We start from the raw sequence: 16,159 nt of genomic DNA, 5'->3' as shown, positions 1-16,159 counted from the left end.
GGAGTGTGTGGTGAAATGCTGAAGCATGGGGAAGAGGTAGTAATAGAATGGATGTGGAAGATATGCTGATTGGCCTGGGAGGAAGGTAAAATCCCAGAGGATTGAAAATCGGGTATAATTATTCCCATGTACAAAGGAAAAGGGGAAAAAGAAGTGTATGGTAATCATAGGGGCATTTGTCTTCTTAGTGTAAAAGGAAAAGTATATGATAGGATACTTTTTGGCAGAGTTAGGGAAGTAATAGATGAATTAGTTGGAGAAGAACAGGGAGTTTTAGGGAAGGGAAGAGGTTGTGTAGATCAGGTATTCTTTCTTAGGTCGTTAGTGGAGAAGTTTCTAGAGAAGGGAAAGGAGCTGTATGCGACCTTCAGGGATTTGGAGAAAGCATATGACAGGCTGGACAGATATGGATTGTGGAAAGTATTAAAAATATATGGAGTAAATGGGAAGTTGTTGAATGCTGTGAAGAGTATGTATGAGGGTGCTAAGGCTGCAGTGGGTGTGGACAGTAAACTAAAAGATTTTTCTGTTTGAAGGTGGATTGAAACAGGGATGTGTCATGTCTCCATGGTTGTTCAATCTGTATATAGATGAGGTTAGAGATACAAGGTAGGGCGGTGGATGTTGGAGCAGCCCTAACGAGAGAGGGCAGTGTGTGGAAACTCCCTGTACTGTTGTTTACAGATGATACCAAGTTGTTAAGTGAGGACAGAGGGGAGCTGCAAGGCTTGGTGAATGAGTTTGGGAGAGTGTGTAAGAAACGGAATCTAAAGGTGAATGTAGGGAAGAGTTACGTTGTTGTCTTTGAGAGATATGAAGTCACTGAATGTGTAGTGAGGTTGGATGAGGAGGAAATAGAAAATGTGAGTGCATTTAAGTATTTGGGTAGTGTGATGTGTAAGGATGGTAGTTTAGAGGATGAAGTTCCTGAAAGGGTACCACATGGAAGAAGTGTTGCTGGTTCTTTGAAAGCAGTGATAAGAAACAGGGAAGTGACCATGGAAATGAAAAAATTACTGCATGACAGTATTGTGATACCAACTCTAATGTGTGGAATGAAGCTTGGGCCCTGTTGGAGGGACACCAGTCAAGAGTGAGAGTGGTGGAGATGAGTTATTTGAGAGGAGCATGTGGAGTCACATGGAGAGACAGACTAACAAATGAGGAAGTGAAGAAGCATTGTGGTGTGGATGTGATAGGAAGCATTAGGAGAAACATACTGAGGTTGTTTGGCCATGTGAAGAGGATGGAGAGTGAGAGAGTGAGGGAATGTATGTGTGAGGTGGAGAGGGGGAGAGGGAGGGGGAGGCCAAGGAGGAGATAGAGGGATGGAATGGAGAGGTATATGAGAGAGACGAGTGTGAGCTGGGAGCAAGGCAGTGAAATGGCAGGGGACAGGGCAACATGGAGGCAATTTGTTTGTGGCCACCCCTTGTGGGATTAAGGCATCTGGTAATAGATACATAGATTGATAGACATTTAACGAAATCAAGTTTAGGTGTTATTGCAAGTATACACGCCATTGGTGCTCACACTGAACATTATATCTTAGTCTTAGTAATAGTATTGCATTGTAGTCTGCTCTCAATTACCCCTTGGTGTTCTCAGTTGCCCCAGTGTATGGTAGTAGGTTTGTTTTCATCCACTGGAACTTGTTCATACACACAACTTGATTACTATGTCAGGGTTGCATAAAATTCAGTGAAGGATAATTTCTTCCAACTTTACATGTAGCCATTTCTCATATAAAAGTCAAGGATGCATCTAGGCAAAATGTTATTTCAAGTGAGACATGTTGTACTCATGTTTCATGATTGACGAGTTAACATATGATTGTAAAACAATGTTAAAATTAATTACTAGATATATTAAGTTAAAAAGTGTTAATTCATCATTGTCCTGACCTCTTTTCACACCAAAGCATGAGGAAAGAGAAGTTCCAGACCGTAATGAAAGAGAAAGCATACTTAAGGGAGAACTACGGTATAATAGCATGCCCAGTTAAATGACCCAGACACTATTTCACTCACTATTCAAACCCATGGAGTCCAGGTTTAATCTCACAGTCCTAAAATATGTGCAGATGATTAATCCTTCAGTAGCTTAGTAATGAAACAACAAAATAAAAATGAGATTCAATGTGCTGTACTTTTTTTTTTTTTTTTTCCAGCCTCCATCCCCCTGAGTGAGGGAGCATTCCAGAGCCAGGATGGGCAAAAATACAGTCTGGCGCAACACACTGTCAAAGTCAGGCGATCAGGACAGATAACTGATATTCATCGCCTTCTGGATATGGAGCGTAAGTTGGCAGGGAGCACCTGTAGTGTTTACCAGTGCTAGCTACTCATCCCAGTTTTTGTGAGGCATGATTTTGACTTTTTTTTTTTTTTTTAATCAGTACAGTGTTATGGACAATAGAGAGCAACTTTAAGTGAAAACAAAGTGTAAATTCATCAGCAGCTTACTTGTCATCATCAACCTGACTTCCTTTCCCACCAGACAGTCAAGGTTTGTCAAATTCAGTGGACCATGCTTCCATTCTCTCATCATTCAAGCCCTCAAAATCCTGGCTCCATTGTATAGGCCGAACAAATTTCACCACATTCTGTAGCTTCACATATACCTATCTGATGGAGCCAATCTGAATGCCGTCATGTTAAAAGGGGTGCAAAATCCTTGGTCATGCACTTCTCTGCACAAAATTCATCCAGCCAGCTTGATCTCTTGTCAGTTCCTTAGCCTTACCAACTTCCATATCTCTTCCCCACACACTCATCCACCATATCCCTCCACCTTCTTGGCCTACCTTACCTCCTCCCTCTATCAGATTCACTCAGATATACCTTTTTCACCACTCTGTTTCCATCCATTCTCCCCACATGACCATACCATCTCAGTACACTCCTTTCGATTCTGGTGTCCTTCCTCACACCACATCTTTCATGAATCACATTATTCTGTATCCTGTCCACTCTCTGTACTCCACATACATTTCTTAGCAGTCCAACCTCCTCTGCTCTTACTCTTGGCTTTTCATTTTCATGCCCTACCATATTCTCACATCCATGTTAAAGGTGGCACTAACACTCCTTCATGTAAACCTTGTGTAGCTGCAGCACTCAAGCCTCTGTTTCTTATCAAGGCCTTCATAGCACGAGCTACTTTCCTTCCTTGTGCCACTCTACTTTCCAGTTCTTTGCGCATTTTCCTCTCTTTTCTGTCACTGCACCCAGGTATTTGAACTCTCTCAACAATTCAGTCTCACTCCATTCACTGTAACATTACACTGGGAGTCACCTTCTCTCAGTAACCATCACTTTGCTCTTTTCTACATTTACTCTCAAGGCACAATGCTCACAGACATCTACAAAACTCTGCACTAGTTTACCAAGCTCTTGTTTGATATTTGCAGGTAGCACTGCATCATAGGCATACAATAAATTTGAGATGTTCCATCCACCTCCATTCACTACTAACACCATCCCTCTCTTCATAACTCGTGTTTTTACTTCTCTCATCACCCCATCCATACATATATTGAGCATATATATATTGCACAACCTTGTTGCACGCCCACTTTGATCGTGAACCATTCACTTAGATGCCCATTCACCCTTGCACATGTGTCACTACCATCATAAAAACTCTTGATGGCATCTAGCAGCTTACCCTCCACACCATACATGCACAAAACCTTATACAATCCTTCACTGTTTTATCACATGGTTTTTCCAGATCCATAAATGCCATAAACACCTTATAGTCCTTCTCACAGGCCTTCTCCATTATCTGTCTCACTGCAAATATTTGGTCACACATCCTCTGCCACTCCTAAAGCCACCCTGTTTGTCACTCACTGGGACTTATGATATCTGTCTTACTTTCTCTATAATAATTCTTCCATATACCTTCCCTACAACACTCAGTAGACTTATGCCACAATAATTCTTGCACTCACTTTGCTCACCTTTATTTTTGTACAGGGGTACAATCACTGCCCTTTTCCATTCTGCTGGCACAGTTTCACTCATCCATGCCTTCTTACATATCTCAAACAAGCACTTCATTCTGCTCTCTCCACTACAGTTAATCATCTCTACATACACCTCACCAACCCCAGCTGCTTTCCCATTTTTCAGCCGCTTCACAGCATTTTATACCTCCCCAAGTATCATGTTACCTGGCACAGCATTCCTTCTCTGTACACCTCCAAAACCAATCTTGTTAGCAGTCACTTTATTCTCTCCATTCTCATTCATCAGACTTTCAAAATATTCTTTCCACCTGGTCTTTAGTTCATCCCCATGGGTTAATAGTCTACCACTTACATCCTTCACACTCACATTTCTTTCCACTTTCACCTCCACACTTCTGCACCTCTTTCGAGTATAACTTCCTGTTTTCAGAGTAATTTGGATTCATTTTTCTTTGTAGATCATCATTTACCTCCTTCATTTCCTTTTCACTCGTCTCTTTACCAGGGTTGTGTCCAAGTACAGGCTACTGTACCCAGAAATTTTTCAGGTACAAGTACAGCCTTTTTCCAGTTTACTTAAGTCGAAGTCCAAGTACATGTCATTGTACTTAAGTACATGTACTAGTACTTTATACCATACAAAAGTTCTCCTGTTTCGAAGAAGAAAATTAAGCGATCGTCGTATTCTAAAGGTTAAATTATAAAGGTAGAAAGTAGCATATTAGAATATAAGTATACTTTATTAATCAGACCATTTCTTCCATGACAGAATATTAAGTCTACTTAATAATACCATTATAAAGTCCAATAGAATATATAAATTTTTGTTAAATATAATGTTCTTGATTGTACTTGAAAGTACTTGGTATTTTTTCAACCAAGTACATAAGGTCTAAGTACAAGTACAACCAAAATTTTAAACTCCAAGTACAAGTACATGAAAAACTGTACTTAAGTCCAAGTACTAAGTACAAGTACTGTACTTGGACCCAACCCTGCTCTTTACATGCTTCTTGCTCTCAATATATTCATTTCTTATTTCAACTGAACCCCTGTCCTGTATACACTCTAGCCACTTCCTCCTTTCCGCCACTGCTCCCTTAACCTCTTCATCCCATCATGCCGTACCTTTCTTGTTTGTTGCTGCACCTTAGTAATGAAATATTTTTAAGTGAGGCAACTTTAAATGAGGACAGCATGAAGGCCAAGACCATAGTTGCTAAATCAGAGCCAAAGAGGTCAGTTGTTTAAAAAAAAAAAAAAAAAAAAAAAAAAAAATGCTTAGAAATAAGCTAAAACTGCTAACACATGGCTGTGATCCATAAATAGCTTTTGCTTATTGAATATATGACTTTTTATTCATTCACTAAACCTGGTGGTGATTTTCATCCGTTTGTAGCTTATTTCCCTCAAGTCAGTGTCAAAACAAGACCGTATCATGGTTCAGCAACTTTTCCAGAACACATCTTCATGACTAACACCATATTTTAATCTCAATACAGCATGGCATTCATGATAGAAAGATAGCAATTTTAAGCCAAGTTAAAGTGAGCAGAGTGTATGTCTAGCAGTAAAACCACAGGCTAGGCAACCCAGAGACACCCTTATTAATTGTAAAGTTGTCTGTAGCTAACTCTGCCTCAGGTGCTGGAGAGGTGAGCGACACAGGCCTTGATACGGACGAAGCCAGTGACCACTCACCTGATCCCAAAAGTCCCAAAGAGCTCGTCCAGCAGTGCATGAAAATCCCGACAGCCAGACACAGACTCATCAACCGGTTTCAGTCGTATGAAGCGTTTGACACAAAGTCCTTGTCCAATGAGATGGTGGCTGCACTGAGGTTCTTTGAGCATCAGAAGAAAAACAAGCCAGCTCTGCACTGGGGAGAGGTGTGTGTATGTATGTAGGCTATGTGTGTGTGCAGGAGACAAGGAGAGAGAACTTTTGTGCTATAGAATGCTGGGTCCACAAGTATTGATCTGGGTTTCATCCTTTTCATACCATATGCTTTTAGTGTAGAAATTTAATTTGTAATAAGTGAAAAGAACAACTAGATGCTGTTGGCATCCCTACGTGTCAAGTGGGGTTGGTGGAGGATTAGTGCCCCTCCCTGTAAAACAATTAACTCTAAGCCCTTGGCCACCCCGTGTGGGATACATGGTGTCTGGCAATGAATGATGATGAATGAAAAGAACAAATGTTGCCACATAAGAAGGAAATTTCTCCACTTCATATTTTATGGGAAATGGGGTTAGGATGATAATACAATAAAAGTAGAAATATATAATAATACAGGTAATGGCTCTCCCTACGTATCACGTGGGTTGGTGGAGGATTAGTGCCCCTCCCTGTAAAACAAATAATTCTAAGCCCTTGGCCACCCTGGTTGGGATTATGGCGTCTGGCAATGGATGGATGGATGGATAGGTCAGTAATGATAATGCAGTACTTGGAAAATTGTGAAGCAAATCATGTAGTGGAAAATAGGGACAAGTTGACGACAGTGATGGTGATGAAAATGATTAGGGAAAATGTGCAGCAAATGAATTCAAGTAGAGCAGAGTTAAAATACACAAGTGAGAGTATGGATGAGGCATGTGATCTTCTCCTTAGGTGGATATGGTGAAGCTGGGTCAATACATAATCAGCTTGTGCAATGCAGTGAGGGAGAAGTTTGAGAATGAGCCACGGCTGCTGCGGCTCTCCACACCCTGCTATATCCTTGGTTAGTCTTCTTCCTTGTTTTATTTTACCAAGATTGTCCAGATGTATTATTCATGGGCAGTGCAGTATAGTGGTACTCGCTGTACATCTTCTTTACTGATATTCTTTTTTGCTACTTAGTGCACAGTAAGTTATAGAAAAATTCCTTTTAATTTCTAACTTTGAAATTAATTTACTAGTTTCTCCCAGTTTACAGTATGGGCTGTAAGGACAATTATGATAACTGTATTTTGGAACACATCTTTGAATCATAACGAGGTATACCTATTGCTGTTGTCGTAATGGCCCCAGGTTCATGTTTATAGAAGTCTGGTGGACTGCAGGCTGAAGTTGCCCATCACCTACAGTTTACCATGCTCCCTTCAGGGGATAAGGAGGGAGCTGAGGGACATTTATATAACTGAGCAGTGAAGTTTCCTGAATATATAATGTTATGCCCCCTGTTCTTGTAAAAGTTTTGCAGAACAGAGCAACGTGGAGTACTGTCAGGTGAACCTGTCTGACCTACACTGCAGTTACTGTACATGGAAAAGACAAAATATGAAATGATGATGAAAACAATAAATAATGATCTAACTCTGCTCTAGGTGACCTCCATGGAAACTTTCGTGACCTGGTGTGTTTTGAGAAGGGTTTGTGGCGAGTGGGACCCCAACTTACACCGGCGAACTTCCTTTTCCTCGGAGACTACGTTGACAGAGGCGCCTATGGCATTGAGGTGGGGCAGGATGGTGGCAGGGAGTTGAGGAGGTGGGAAGGATAGGAGAGATGGGGGAAGACTGGGAGGGGTAGGAGGGAAACAGGAAAGAAGATGGTGGGGTTGGAGGAAAATGTGTAAAAATATGGGGAGGGGAGGCAGAAGGGGTAGGAGGGAGATAAGGGAGAAAGATGGGAATGGGTAAGAGGGAAGATGGGGAAGGGTAAGATGGAATGGATGGGAATGGGTAAGAGAGAACTAAGGAGGAAACATGGGAAAGGATAGGAGGGAAGATGCAGAGGGGCAGGAAGAGAGGAATGATGGGAAGGAGGGAAAATGGGAAAGGAGGGAAGCTGGGGAAATGGAGGAAGGCAGATGAAGAAGGGGCAAAGTTTTAGATGTGGCACTTTCATTAGTGTATTTTACTGGACTTCAGAAAGACCTTCCCGATGAAGGAGTGAAATAGCCTCATTTTATTTATTTTTATTTTTTAATTCATTTTTTTTTTCTCTGCAAGTGAGAGTTTCACTGCCCTCATTTAATGTGTGAGTATGGGACTTTTGTGTGGCACAAAAAAGAAAAGTCAGGAGGAGGATGAGCAGCAGAAACAGGATTACTGATGAATGAGTGTGTCAGTGCACAGAAAGGATAAGATTCATGAAATATGTGGGGTAAGGAAGTACAGTATGTGGATACTAGGGCTGAAGAAAGTGATTAGATAGTACTGCAACATGGAGGGAATGGATGTAGATATGGTGGTGAAAAGAGTGCTTGAGTGAAAGTGAGACTAGGTATGGTTGGGTAAGAAGATGGATAAATACCGTACACTAAATGAGCATGTGAGGAAGTGAGGTGTAGAGATGATGAGGTTATGGAACTGAGCTGGTTGAAAGAACTATGTGTGGAGAAGTGCATGATAAGGGTTTAGCACCCCTGTTTTTACCTGGTGATGTGAGATTGATCCCAGCTGATAGGTAATCTGAAGCACTCATCCCCTCTGGGATACACAGATATGGATATACAGTAAAACCTTGATGTAACGGACTTCAGCAGACCAGAATTTGCTTTAATCAGAATCGAGGAGCTACCGCACAAAATTGTTATACAGTACAGTAATCCCTCATTTATCTGGACATAATAGAGCCAGAGGCATGTCCAGGTAATGGCAACATACAGATAATGAACACTATTCCCCTACCATACCTAGACCCAGCCTATACCTATTTGTACAGTACCTGTGCTTAATTTGGCAGTGTTTTCTGGTCATTCAGGCATATTTAGACATCAAAACACTCATAAGAATATCCCTAGTAATGCTAAACACCAAGAAAACCATGCAGAAAAACCACTGAAAACCAAAAAAACACCCTACGTATACACTGCAACATGTACAGTACCCCACCTTATTTTGGTAGTGTTTTCTGGTCATTCTGGCATATTTTGACATCAAAACATACATAGGATTATCCATAATAATTTTCAACACCAAGAAAACCATGAAAAAAAAAAAAAAAAAAAAAAAACTGAAAACCTTTACAGCACTGTTTTCAGGTCAGTCTACCATATTTAGACATCAAAACACACATAGGATTATCTATATTAATGCTAAATCAAAACACACATAGGATTATCAATATTAATGCTAAACTTCAAGAAAACAATGCATAAACCACAAAAATCCACAGAAAACCTGAAAACGGTTTGAAAATCACTTATCTGTGACGAGTGATTGCACCCGGGGCTCATAAAAAATTCCACGGCCAATATGCCGCCGGAAATTGATTATATTGGTATAAATGTTAGACCATCATCTTCAGTGGTGTTTATACTATAAGATAAGCTAATAAAAACACATAAAACTGATAAGTAAAAGTAGAGCAATGCAGTGAGAATAAAGTGTTCAGGAGTAAAACTTACCTTCATATAACTTCGCACCATCCTAATGCAAAATTTTGCCAGCATCTTCCAAGAGTTAAGCATATGTCTAGATGAAGAATTTCATGAGCCTTCTCGTCGATTTTGTGGAATTTCAATATGACCAATAGTTGTCGAATAAATTGCAAAAAAAATTTAAAAACTCACGAGTCATTGTTATCACCACAGAGGAGGGTAGGGGTTGAGGGGGGAGCTGGGAGGGTATGGAGGAGGGAGGGGAGAAGTGAGGTGAGGGCAGGATTCTCCCTCTTCTGTCACATAGTGGACAGGCGCTTTTACCGTACATTTACTCGTGGTTTGCGGTCTGTTAGATGCCGAGTGGCCATGCAGAAACACAACTTACCAAGACTGGGGGACTTCCAACATTTGGAAGAGAGGCAGACTGCCACTGTCACCGAACATGTACTCGTGGTTTGTGGTCTGTTACAATCTCAGTGGCAGTTAGGAAAGACTTAGTCCGGTGGCCTTGCGACTTCGGACATTGGGTGTGGATGCGTATGGACGTTTTGACACTGCTTGCTGGTTACAGTCATGTTACTCAGGTGCTGGAGGTTTGTTGGGAGTGATCAGATGAGTACGCAGCTTTGACCATTCAGTACCCTGGTTTTGGGTTACGGCCTGCTTCCCATACACGGCATGAGCCCAGAGGCCACGATACCAAATGTTCGAATGTCAACTGGCCAGCCGAAGTTCTCGGGGACTTTTATGTCCAGATAATAGCAAGTAAATTCAGATAATGGTTTGATAGACCCAAGGTCCAGCATCTGGATAACGAACACATCCAGATAAATGAGGGACTACTGTATATCGGAAAAAGTCTGATAAAGCCAGAAACAGGCTGGGCTTCCTGACAACTTCAGCTATGTTTACCACAATAAGGTAAATAAAAGACATGTTTATCAGAGTACAGTACAGTATTATTATATATATGCACTATTATACCATTTGATTATTGTAGTGAATATATAGTACAGTACAGTACTGCAATGGTAGTGAAAACAGTTTAAAAACAGTTGGTGCGATCCAGACCAATGTCTAATACTGTATATCGGAAAAAGTCTAGCTTAGCAGGGGAAATCCAGGTGTCACGTTTATTTGAATTTTGCATTTTTTGGAGTGGCTTGGGACCCAATTAGTCTGTTATAGTAAGGCTTTACTGTAGATAGTCAGACACGTGACAAGAGATCATCATTTTCACAGGTGGTGGCCTATCTGTTTGCCCTTAAGCTTCAAGCCTCCAACAAATTTTTCCTCCTCCGTGGCAACCATGAAGTCAGGGAGATTCAGCAGGCATTCACTTTCCACAGGTAGGTGTTAAGGTACATACAGAGCAAGTCTGATGATATACAAATCAGATGATTTCCTGCAATGCAAGAAACCATTTGTTATGCTGGGTTGCCACCCAGCATAATTCATGAGGTCAGTGAGAAAGATTATTGCCCCTGTAATAATGATGTGAAAAGGAAGAGGGTGGTGTAAATATAGGATCCCCCATTGTACTCTTTACATGGCAAACATCAAGAAAGATTTGGTTCTTAATCCTACCTCATCCTATCATTAGGTGGGAAAAAAAGTCATTACGATAATGATGAAATGGGAGCTAAATGTACAGTACACACTATATTAATTGGACCTGTGCAGTTTGTGAAACATGTGACTGAACCTTCACTATTAGTACCTTAATTAACCATATCCTCATGATCTCAGAATGTAACAAGAACTATGTTTAACAAGATGCAAGTGAACTATGTTCAGCTAAGATGCAGGTTAATGGTAAGTATAATGTACTGTACAATTTTAATTTTCTTTTACAGTAATGAAGAAGAGTTTTGTTTTCACAGCGAGTGTCTGCAAAAATTTGGTGAACGTCTAGGGCAGAGTGTTTGGGAAGCAGTCAACAGTGCATTCGACTGTATGCCACTAGCAGCCATTGTGGACAAGAGGGTAGAGTCTGTTGTAAAGTCTTCTCTGTAGATTCTGGTACTGATGTTTATGTAACCCAATCAGCTGTACATATTAGCTGAATTTAACAATTTAATTTATCCAGTAGTTTATAGAAAAGGTAGTCTGCATCAATATAAATGAGATAAGAAGCAGTAGTTGCTGTTATGTTGCAAATCAAAGGCTAGAAGTTATTTGTGCTCTGACTACTTTACAGTGCTATAACGAATGGTGTTTGTAACTGATTCTTGTCCTCAGATATTTTGCATCCATGGTGGCATCCCAAAGTTAGAAGGTAGTCTTAGTGAGTTAGAGAAAATCCCCTGCCCTCTGGTCCACCCCGAGTCTGAGAGTTATACTGCGTGGCAGATGATGTGGAATGACCCTATTGCGTATGTTCTGCAGATCACCATGTTATATTGTTTAATTCCAGAACTTGTGGTACAGGCTTTTCTTTAAGTTGTTCTGCCCATATCTGTTGAAAGTCTGTGATTCAATAAAGTTGTTTTGAATACCGAATAATGTTTTGGGAACTATATCCTTTCAGTTATAAGCCAGAGGTATGTTTTTCAGGTAAAGAAGTACTATGTCTGAAATGATGGTTTGAGGCACAGTATTATTTAAGATAGCTCTAACTGGCAACCATTTGCTCTGAGTTAAATATCAAGATTATCTCCATCCTAACTGCAGTTCCCATTTTTAATCCAGGGCAGTAATCATTAGGTAAATCTTCAGTTATTCTGATTTTTAAGTTATTTTGATTAATATAACAATTACCTAAAAAACATTCTGAATTAATGTTTTTTTTTCCATCTATCCATCCATCATCCAATCCTACGTTGCCCCATGAGAAGTGTAGGAGGCCGGGGCTAGGCAAGTTGGCCGTGACATTTAAGATATTATTATCCATGCAATAACTAAAAGAAAAACCAATAATATATGATTATTCATAAATATAACGGGAAAAAACACAAATTTGTTGGCGATTTAAATGGTAAGCTAATCACAGTAACTTGGGCACTACTGTAGGTTGTGAGATTATGGATGGATAGATTTATGTACCATTACCATATCATTATTTACCAGGGCCGAGGACTTTCATGATGGAACTGAAAAGGAGCTGGAGGAAAACAAAGGATTTGCTTACAACTACAAGAGACAAACAGCTCTTCTTTTCAACCGAGCAGCATTTGACAACTTCCTCAAGCAGTTTGGACTCACTCATGTTGTTCGAGCACATGAGGTCAAACAGGCAGGGTTTGAGGTATGACTCACTGATATATTCATGGACATAATGGCAAATTTCAGTTTCCTTAAAATTCAATCCTTGATTAACATGAAGTCAAACTGGGAGGGTTTGAGGTAGAACACATTTGTTTTAGTACTGTACATACAGGCAACTTTTGGCTCCTTTAAAATTTAATCTGAACAATATATCAATCCTGATCACTGCACAGGAGTATAAATATTTGCTGCTGCAGAGGTGCCCGATGGTTACGTGGTTAAAGAGCCCCAGTGATTAGAGAATTAGCAGTAGTGTACCAATTTCTTACTCGTCAATAGGCTGAGGAGCATACATATGGTGCTGTTCACTCTAGGTGAATCAGCTTCAGCTGTACCATTCACCTGGGAGCCAAACCTTCCTATATTTGCCTGCTCCTGCCATGTGGGGGACCCTGGTTCAACCCTGGTGATGCAGTATATTGCCTGCTTCTGCCATGGGGGGGACCCTGGTTCAACCCTGGTGATGTGGTATACCACAAGGGAGAGCTGTATCCCCACATGGTGTAGGATGTTCCCACAGCAGTAGTTGCATACATGTTGATGGGTCTGCTTGGCCATTATCTTCTTATATTTGCTACTTGTTAGGTACAGTCCTCCAAAATGTAGGAGGAAACCATAAAATCTCACAGTTGTGGTTTTTAGTTCATAAAACTAAATTATGGTTGGTTTTTGTTTTACTCATACTCATCCCCCCCCCCCAGATCCAACAAGGAGGGCAACTGATGACAGTGTTCTCATCTTCACACTACTGTGGTGGGAGTAATGAGGCTGCATGTATTCTTCTCCATAACTACCAGATACGGGTCATCAGGATTGACACTTCTTAAACACTGCATTACTTTAGCATAATTCTGTGCATCAACATAAAGTGGAATATTTCTGATTCGGCCATTTGCATACAAATTCCTGTTTTTACAACACATTATCACACCATAACTTAGTCTTGCTGGTTTGGTATAGTTCAGTATTGTTTACACACATCAGCAATGTCCTTGATAATCAGGATTTATTTTAATTGAAATAAGTAGTCATCATTTATACCTAACTGTAATACAAACACAGTACTTGCAAGCTGTAGCCTATAATTACAAAAATGCTTACTCAAATATTAGTCTTGAACTTTGTGAGATTAAGGACATTTTCTCTTACCTTGTTATTGAATTATGCCCATACCTCATATTCTCTGATGTACTATCTAGTCTGCTGTATTTATCTGTCTGCATTTTAGTTTTTATAGCATGCACTTATTGTATATATTTCCCATGTTCACTATGCAAGGTGCCAAATATCTTTATAATTTTACTTCTGATGGACTTAGTTTTTACTTTATAGCAAGAATTAAACTTGAGTTTCAACTTTTCAAACACCAAAAATCAAAGCATTACTTAATGTGATGCTTTAATTTTGTTAAATACTGTTCAAATTCACAAAATGCTGAAGTTTTCTCAAAGAATTTCCATTCATACACGTTTGAAACCTGAGCAGATCTGCTTAGAGTTGCTGTACTTGTAAACTTTAAATAGAAGACATTATTACTGAGAGAAATTGTGAATGAATAAATGATGATGCAGCCCTGAGGGGATATTCTCCCGCATTTGGTCTAATTAGCTAGTCAGGTCAGGTGCGAGTAAGGGGATGGGTCTATTATGATGTTGCAGGGGTAAACCAGCTCTGCTGTCGGGCCCTGCTGCGGATGTCACTGATTGCACTGCGCAGTTGACCCATGTGTGGTGTGGTGCGGTGAGGATCTGTCCCTTCTCCCCTTTGGGGCTAAGATGCGAATGAGTGTGTTTGAATGGACGAGTAAATGGGGAGTGTGTCGTCCTGTCTTGGCTACCTCCCTTTCCATGGGGGAAGCAGCCTAGGTATATAGATAGATTACTGATGCAGTGCTGCTTGCAAATACCGGACAAGAACATGTTAGACTAATGCAGAGTTTTGCTGAAGTCTGTGAGCATCATGCCTTAAGAGTATATCTAGAAAAGAGTCAAGTGATGGTAATCAAGAGAGAAGATGACTCCCAGTGTGATGTTACAATGAATGGAGAGAGACTGGAATTGGTGAGAAAGTTCAAATACCTGGGCACAGTGACAGAAAGAGAGGAAAATGTGCAAAAGAAGTGGATAGAGTGACACAAGGAAGGAAAGTAGCTGGTGCTTGGCCTTGATAAGAAACACAGGCTTAAGTGTTGCAGCTGCATGAGGCTTAGGCTACATGGAGAAGTGTTAGTGCCAACTTTAACATATGGATGTGAGAATAGTGTAGCATGAAAATGAATAGTCGAGAGTGAGAGCAGTGGAGATGGGACTGCTGAGGAATGTATGTGGAGTAAAGAGAGTGGATAGGATACAAAATACAAAATGTGATTCATGAGAGATACGGAGTGAGGAAGTCTGTGGACACCAGAATCGAAGACAGTGTACTGAAATGGTATGGTCATGTGAGGAAAATGGATGGAAACAGTGTGGTGAAAAAGGTATATCTGAGTGAATTTGAAGGAGGGAGGAGGCAAGATAGGACAAGAAGGTGGAAGGATATGGTGGATGAGTGTAAGGAAGACATATGGAAGTCCATGAAGCTAAGGGACTGACAAGATATCGAGCTGGCTGGGTGAATGTTGTGAGAAGAAATGCATGATCAGGGATTTGGTACCCGTTTTTTACATGACAGCATTTGGACTGACTCTATTGAATATGTTTATGTGAAGCTACTGAATGTGGTGAAAGTTTTTGGTGTATCTGATAAAGCTAGGATTCCAGGGGCTTGAATGATGAGTGAATGGAAGCATGGCCCATTGGACTGGGCAAACTTGGGCTGTCTGGACACTGCTACCCCCAACCCTGCCCTAGAGTGGGAAAGGAGTTCTGGATGATGATGATGATTACTTACAGAAATTCTAATACAATATTTTTAATTCAGAGACACATTTTAGAAGACTGGACTACTGAAAAGACAATTGCACTTTGTATATGATGCTGTATTCATTAACAGCATTTCCTTACGTATTGACAGTTATCAGTCTCATAGTAACATAATCATGAATTTCTCAATATCACAGCTGACCTTGTTTTTCACAGCCTGACAAATGCAGACTGTCAAGGAATACAGTATTATGTAAATACATACTTTACACTCAGTACTGTGTTAAGTACATTTAAAAGATTTATAATTTATAATTGTTGAAAAAATACAAATACTTATTTTTCTACAAGGAGTTTTCTTGCCAATAGCAAGCTTTTAATAACCTATCTTGCAGCAACTGACCATGCACTGTACTATTTGTGGCTCTAACTGCCATACAATATTACAGCATAACTAAATAACAAATATTTAATATGATTAAAATCTCAACCATTCTTATACAAGTGCTGAACTTGATTGAGCAAAATGGGCTCCCCTCTAGAGCACCTTACTTTACTTATCCTACCAGGCTAAAAAACAGCTGAGTCTTCCTCCTATTAACTGGGAGGTAAATAGCAAACAACTTAAACTACTACAACTCTTTGACAAGTAAAATAAATTCTGCTGCCAAAATAAAATATGCACTGATTCCACTGAAATCAGTATTTTTCTGCATTGGTGTCCACCAATACTGCACAGTA

General features: G+C 40.2%; 1 protein-coding gene across 1 annotated transcript in view; it reads left to right on the top strand.

The window, feature by feature from the left end:
* Positions 1-14,077, top strand: part of LOC145402215 (uncharacterized) — a 46,270-nt gene extending 32,193 nt beyond the window's left edge. The window contains exons 10-18 of the mRNA XM_080274332.1: positions 2,171-2,299; positions 5,621-5,865; positions 6,590-6,701; positions 7,288-7,418; positions 10,533-10,639; positions 11,174-11,276; positions 11,532-11,665; positions 12,360-12,537; positions 13,259-14,077. Coding sequence (XP_080130458.1) covers positions 2,171-2,299; positions 5,621-5,865; positions 6,590-6,701; positions 7,288-7,418; positions 10,533-10,639; positions 11,174-11,276; positions 11,532-11,665; positions 12,360-12,537; positions 13,259-13,384 — 1,265 coding nt within the window. The 3' untranslated portion in view covers positions 13,385-14,077. The remainder of the gene's footprint in view (positions 1-2,170; positions 2,300-5,620; positions 5,866-6,589; positions 6,702-7,287; positions 7,419-10,532; positions 10,640-11,173; positions 11,277-11,531; positions 11,666-12,359; positions 12,538-13,258) is intronic.
* The last annotated feature ends 2,082 nt before the right edge of the window (positions 14,078-16,159 follow it).

The sequence above is a fragment of the Coenobita brevimanus genome, chromosome 57 (assembly GCF_032717465.1).
Source record: "Coenobita brevimanus isolate Jiangsu-jjx chromosome 57, ASM3271746v2, whole genome shotgun sequence".
Taxonomy (NCBI): Eukaryota; Metazoa; Arthropoda; class Malacostraca; order Decapoda; family Coenobitidae; genus Coenobita; species Coenobita brevimanus.
The sequence above is the reverse complement of the archived record's forward strand: the minus strand, read 5'-3'. Positions and strand labels throughout refer to the sequence as shown.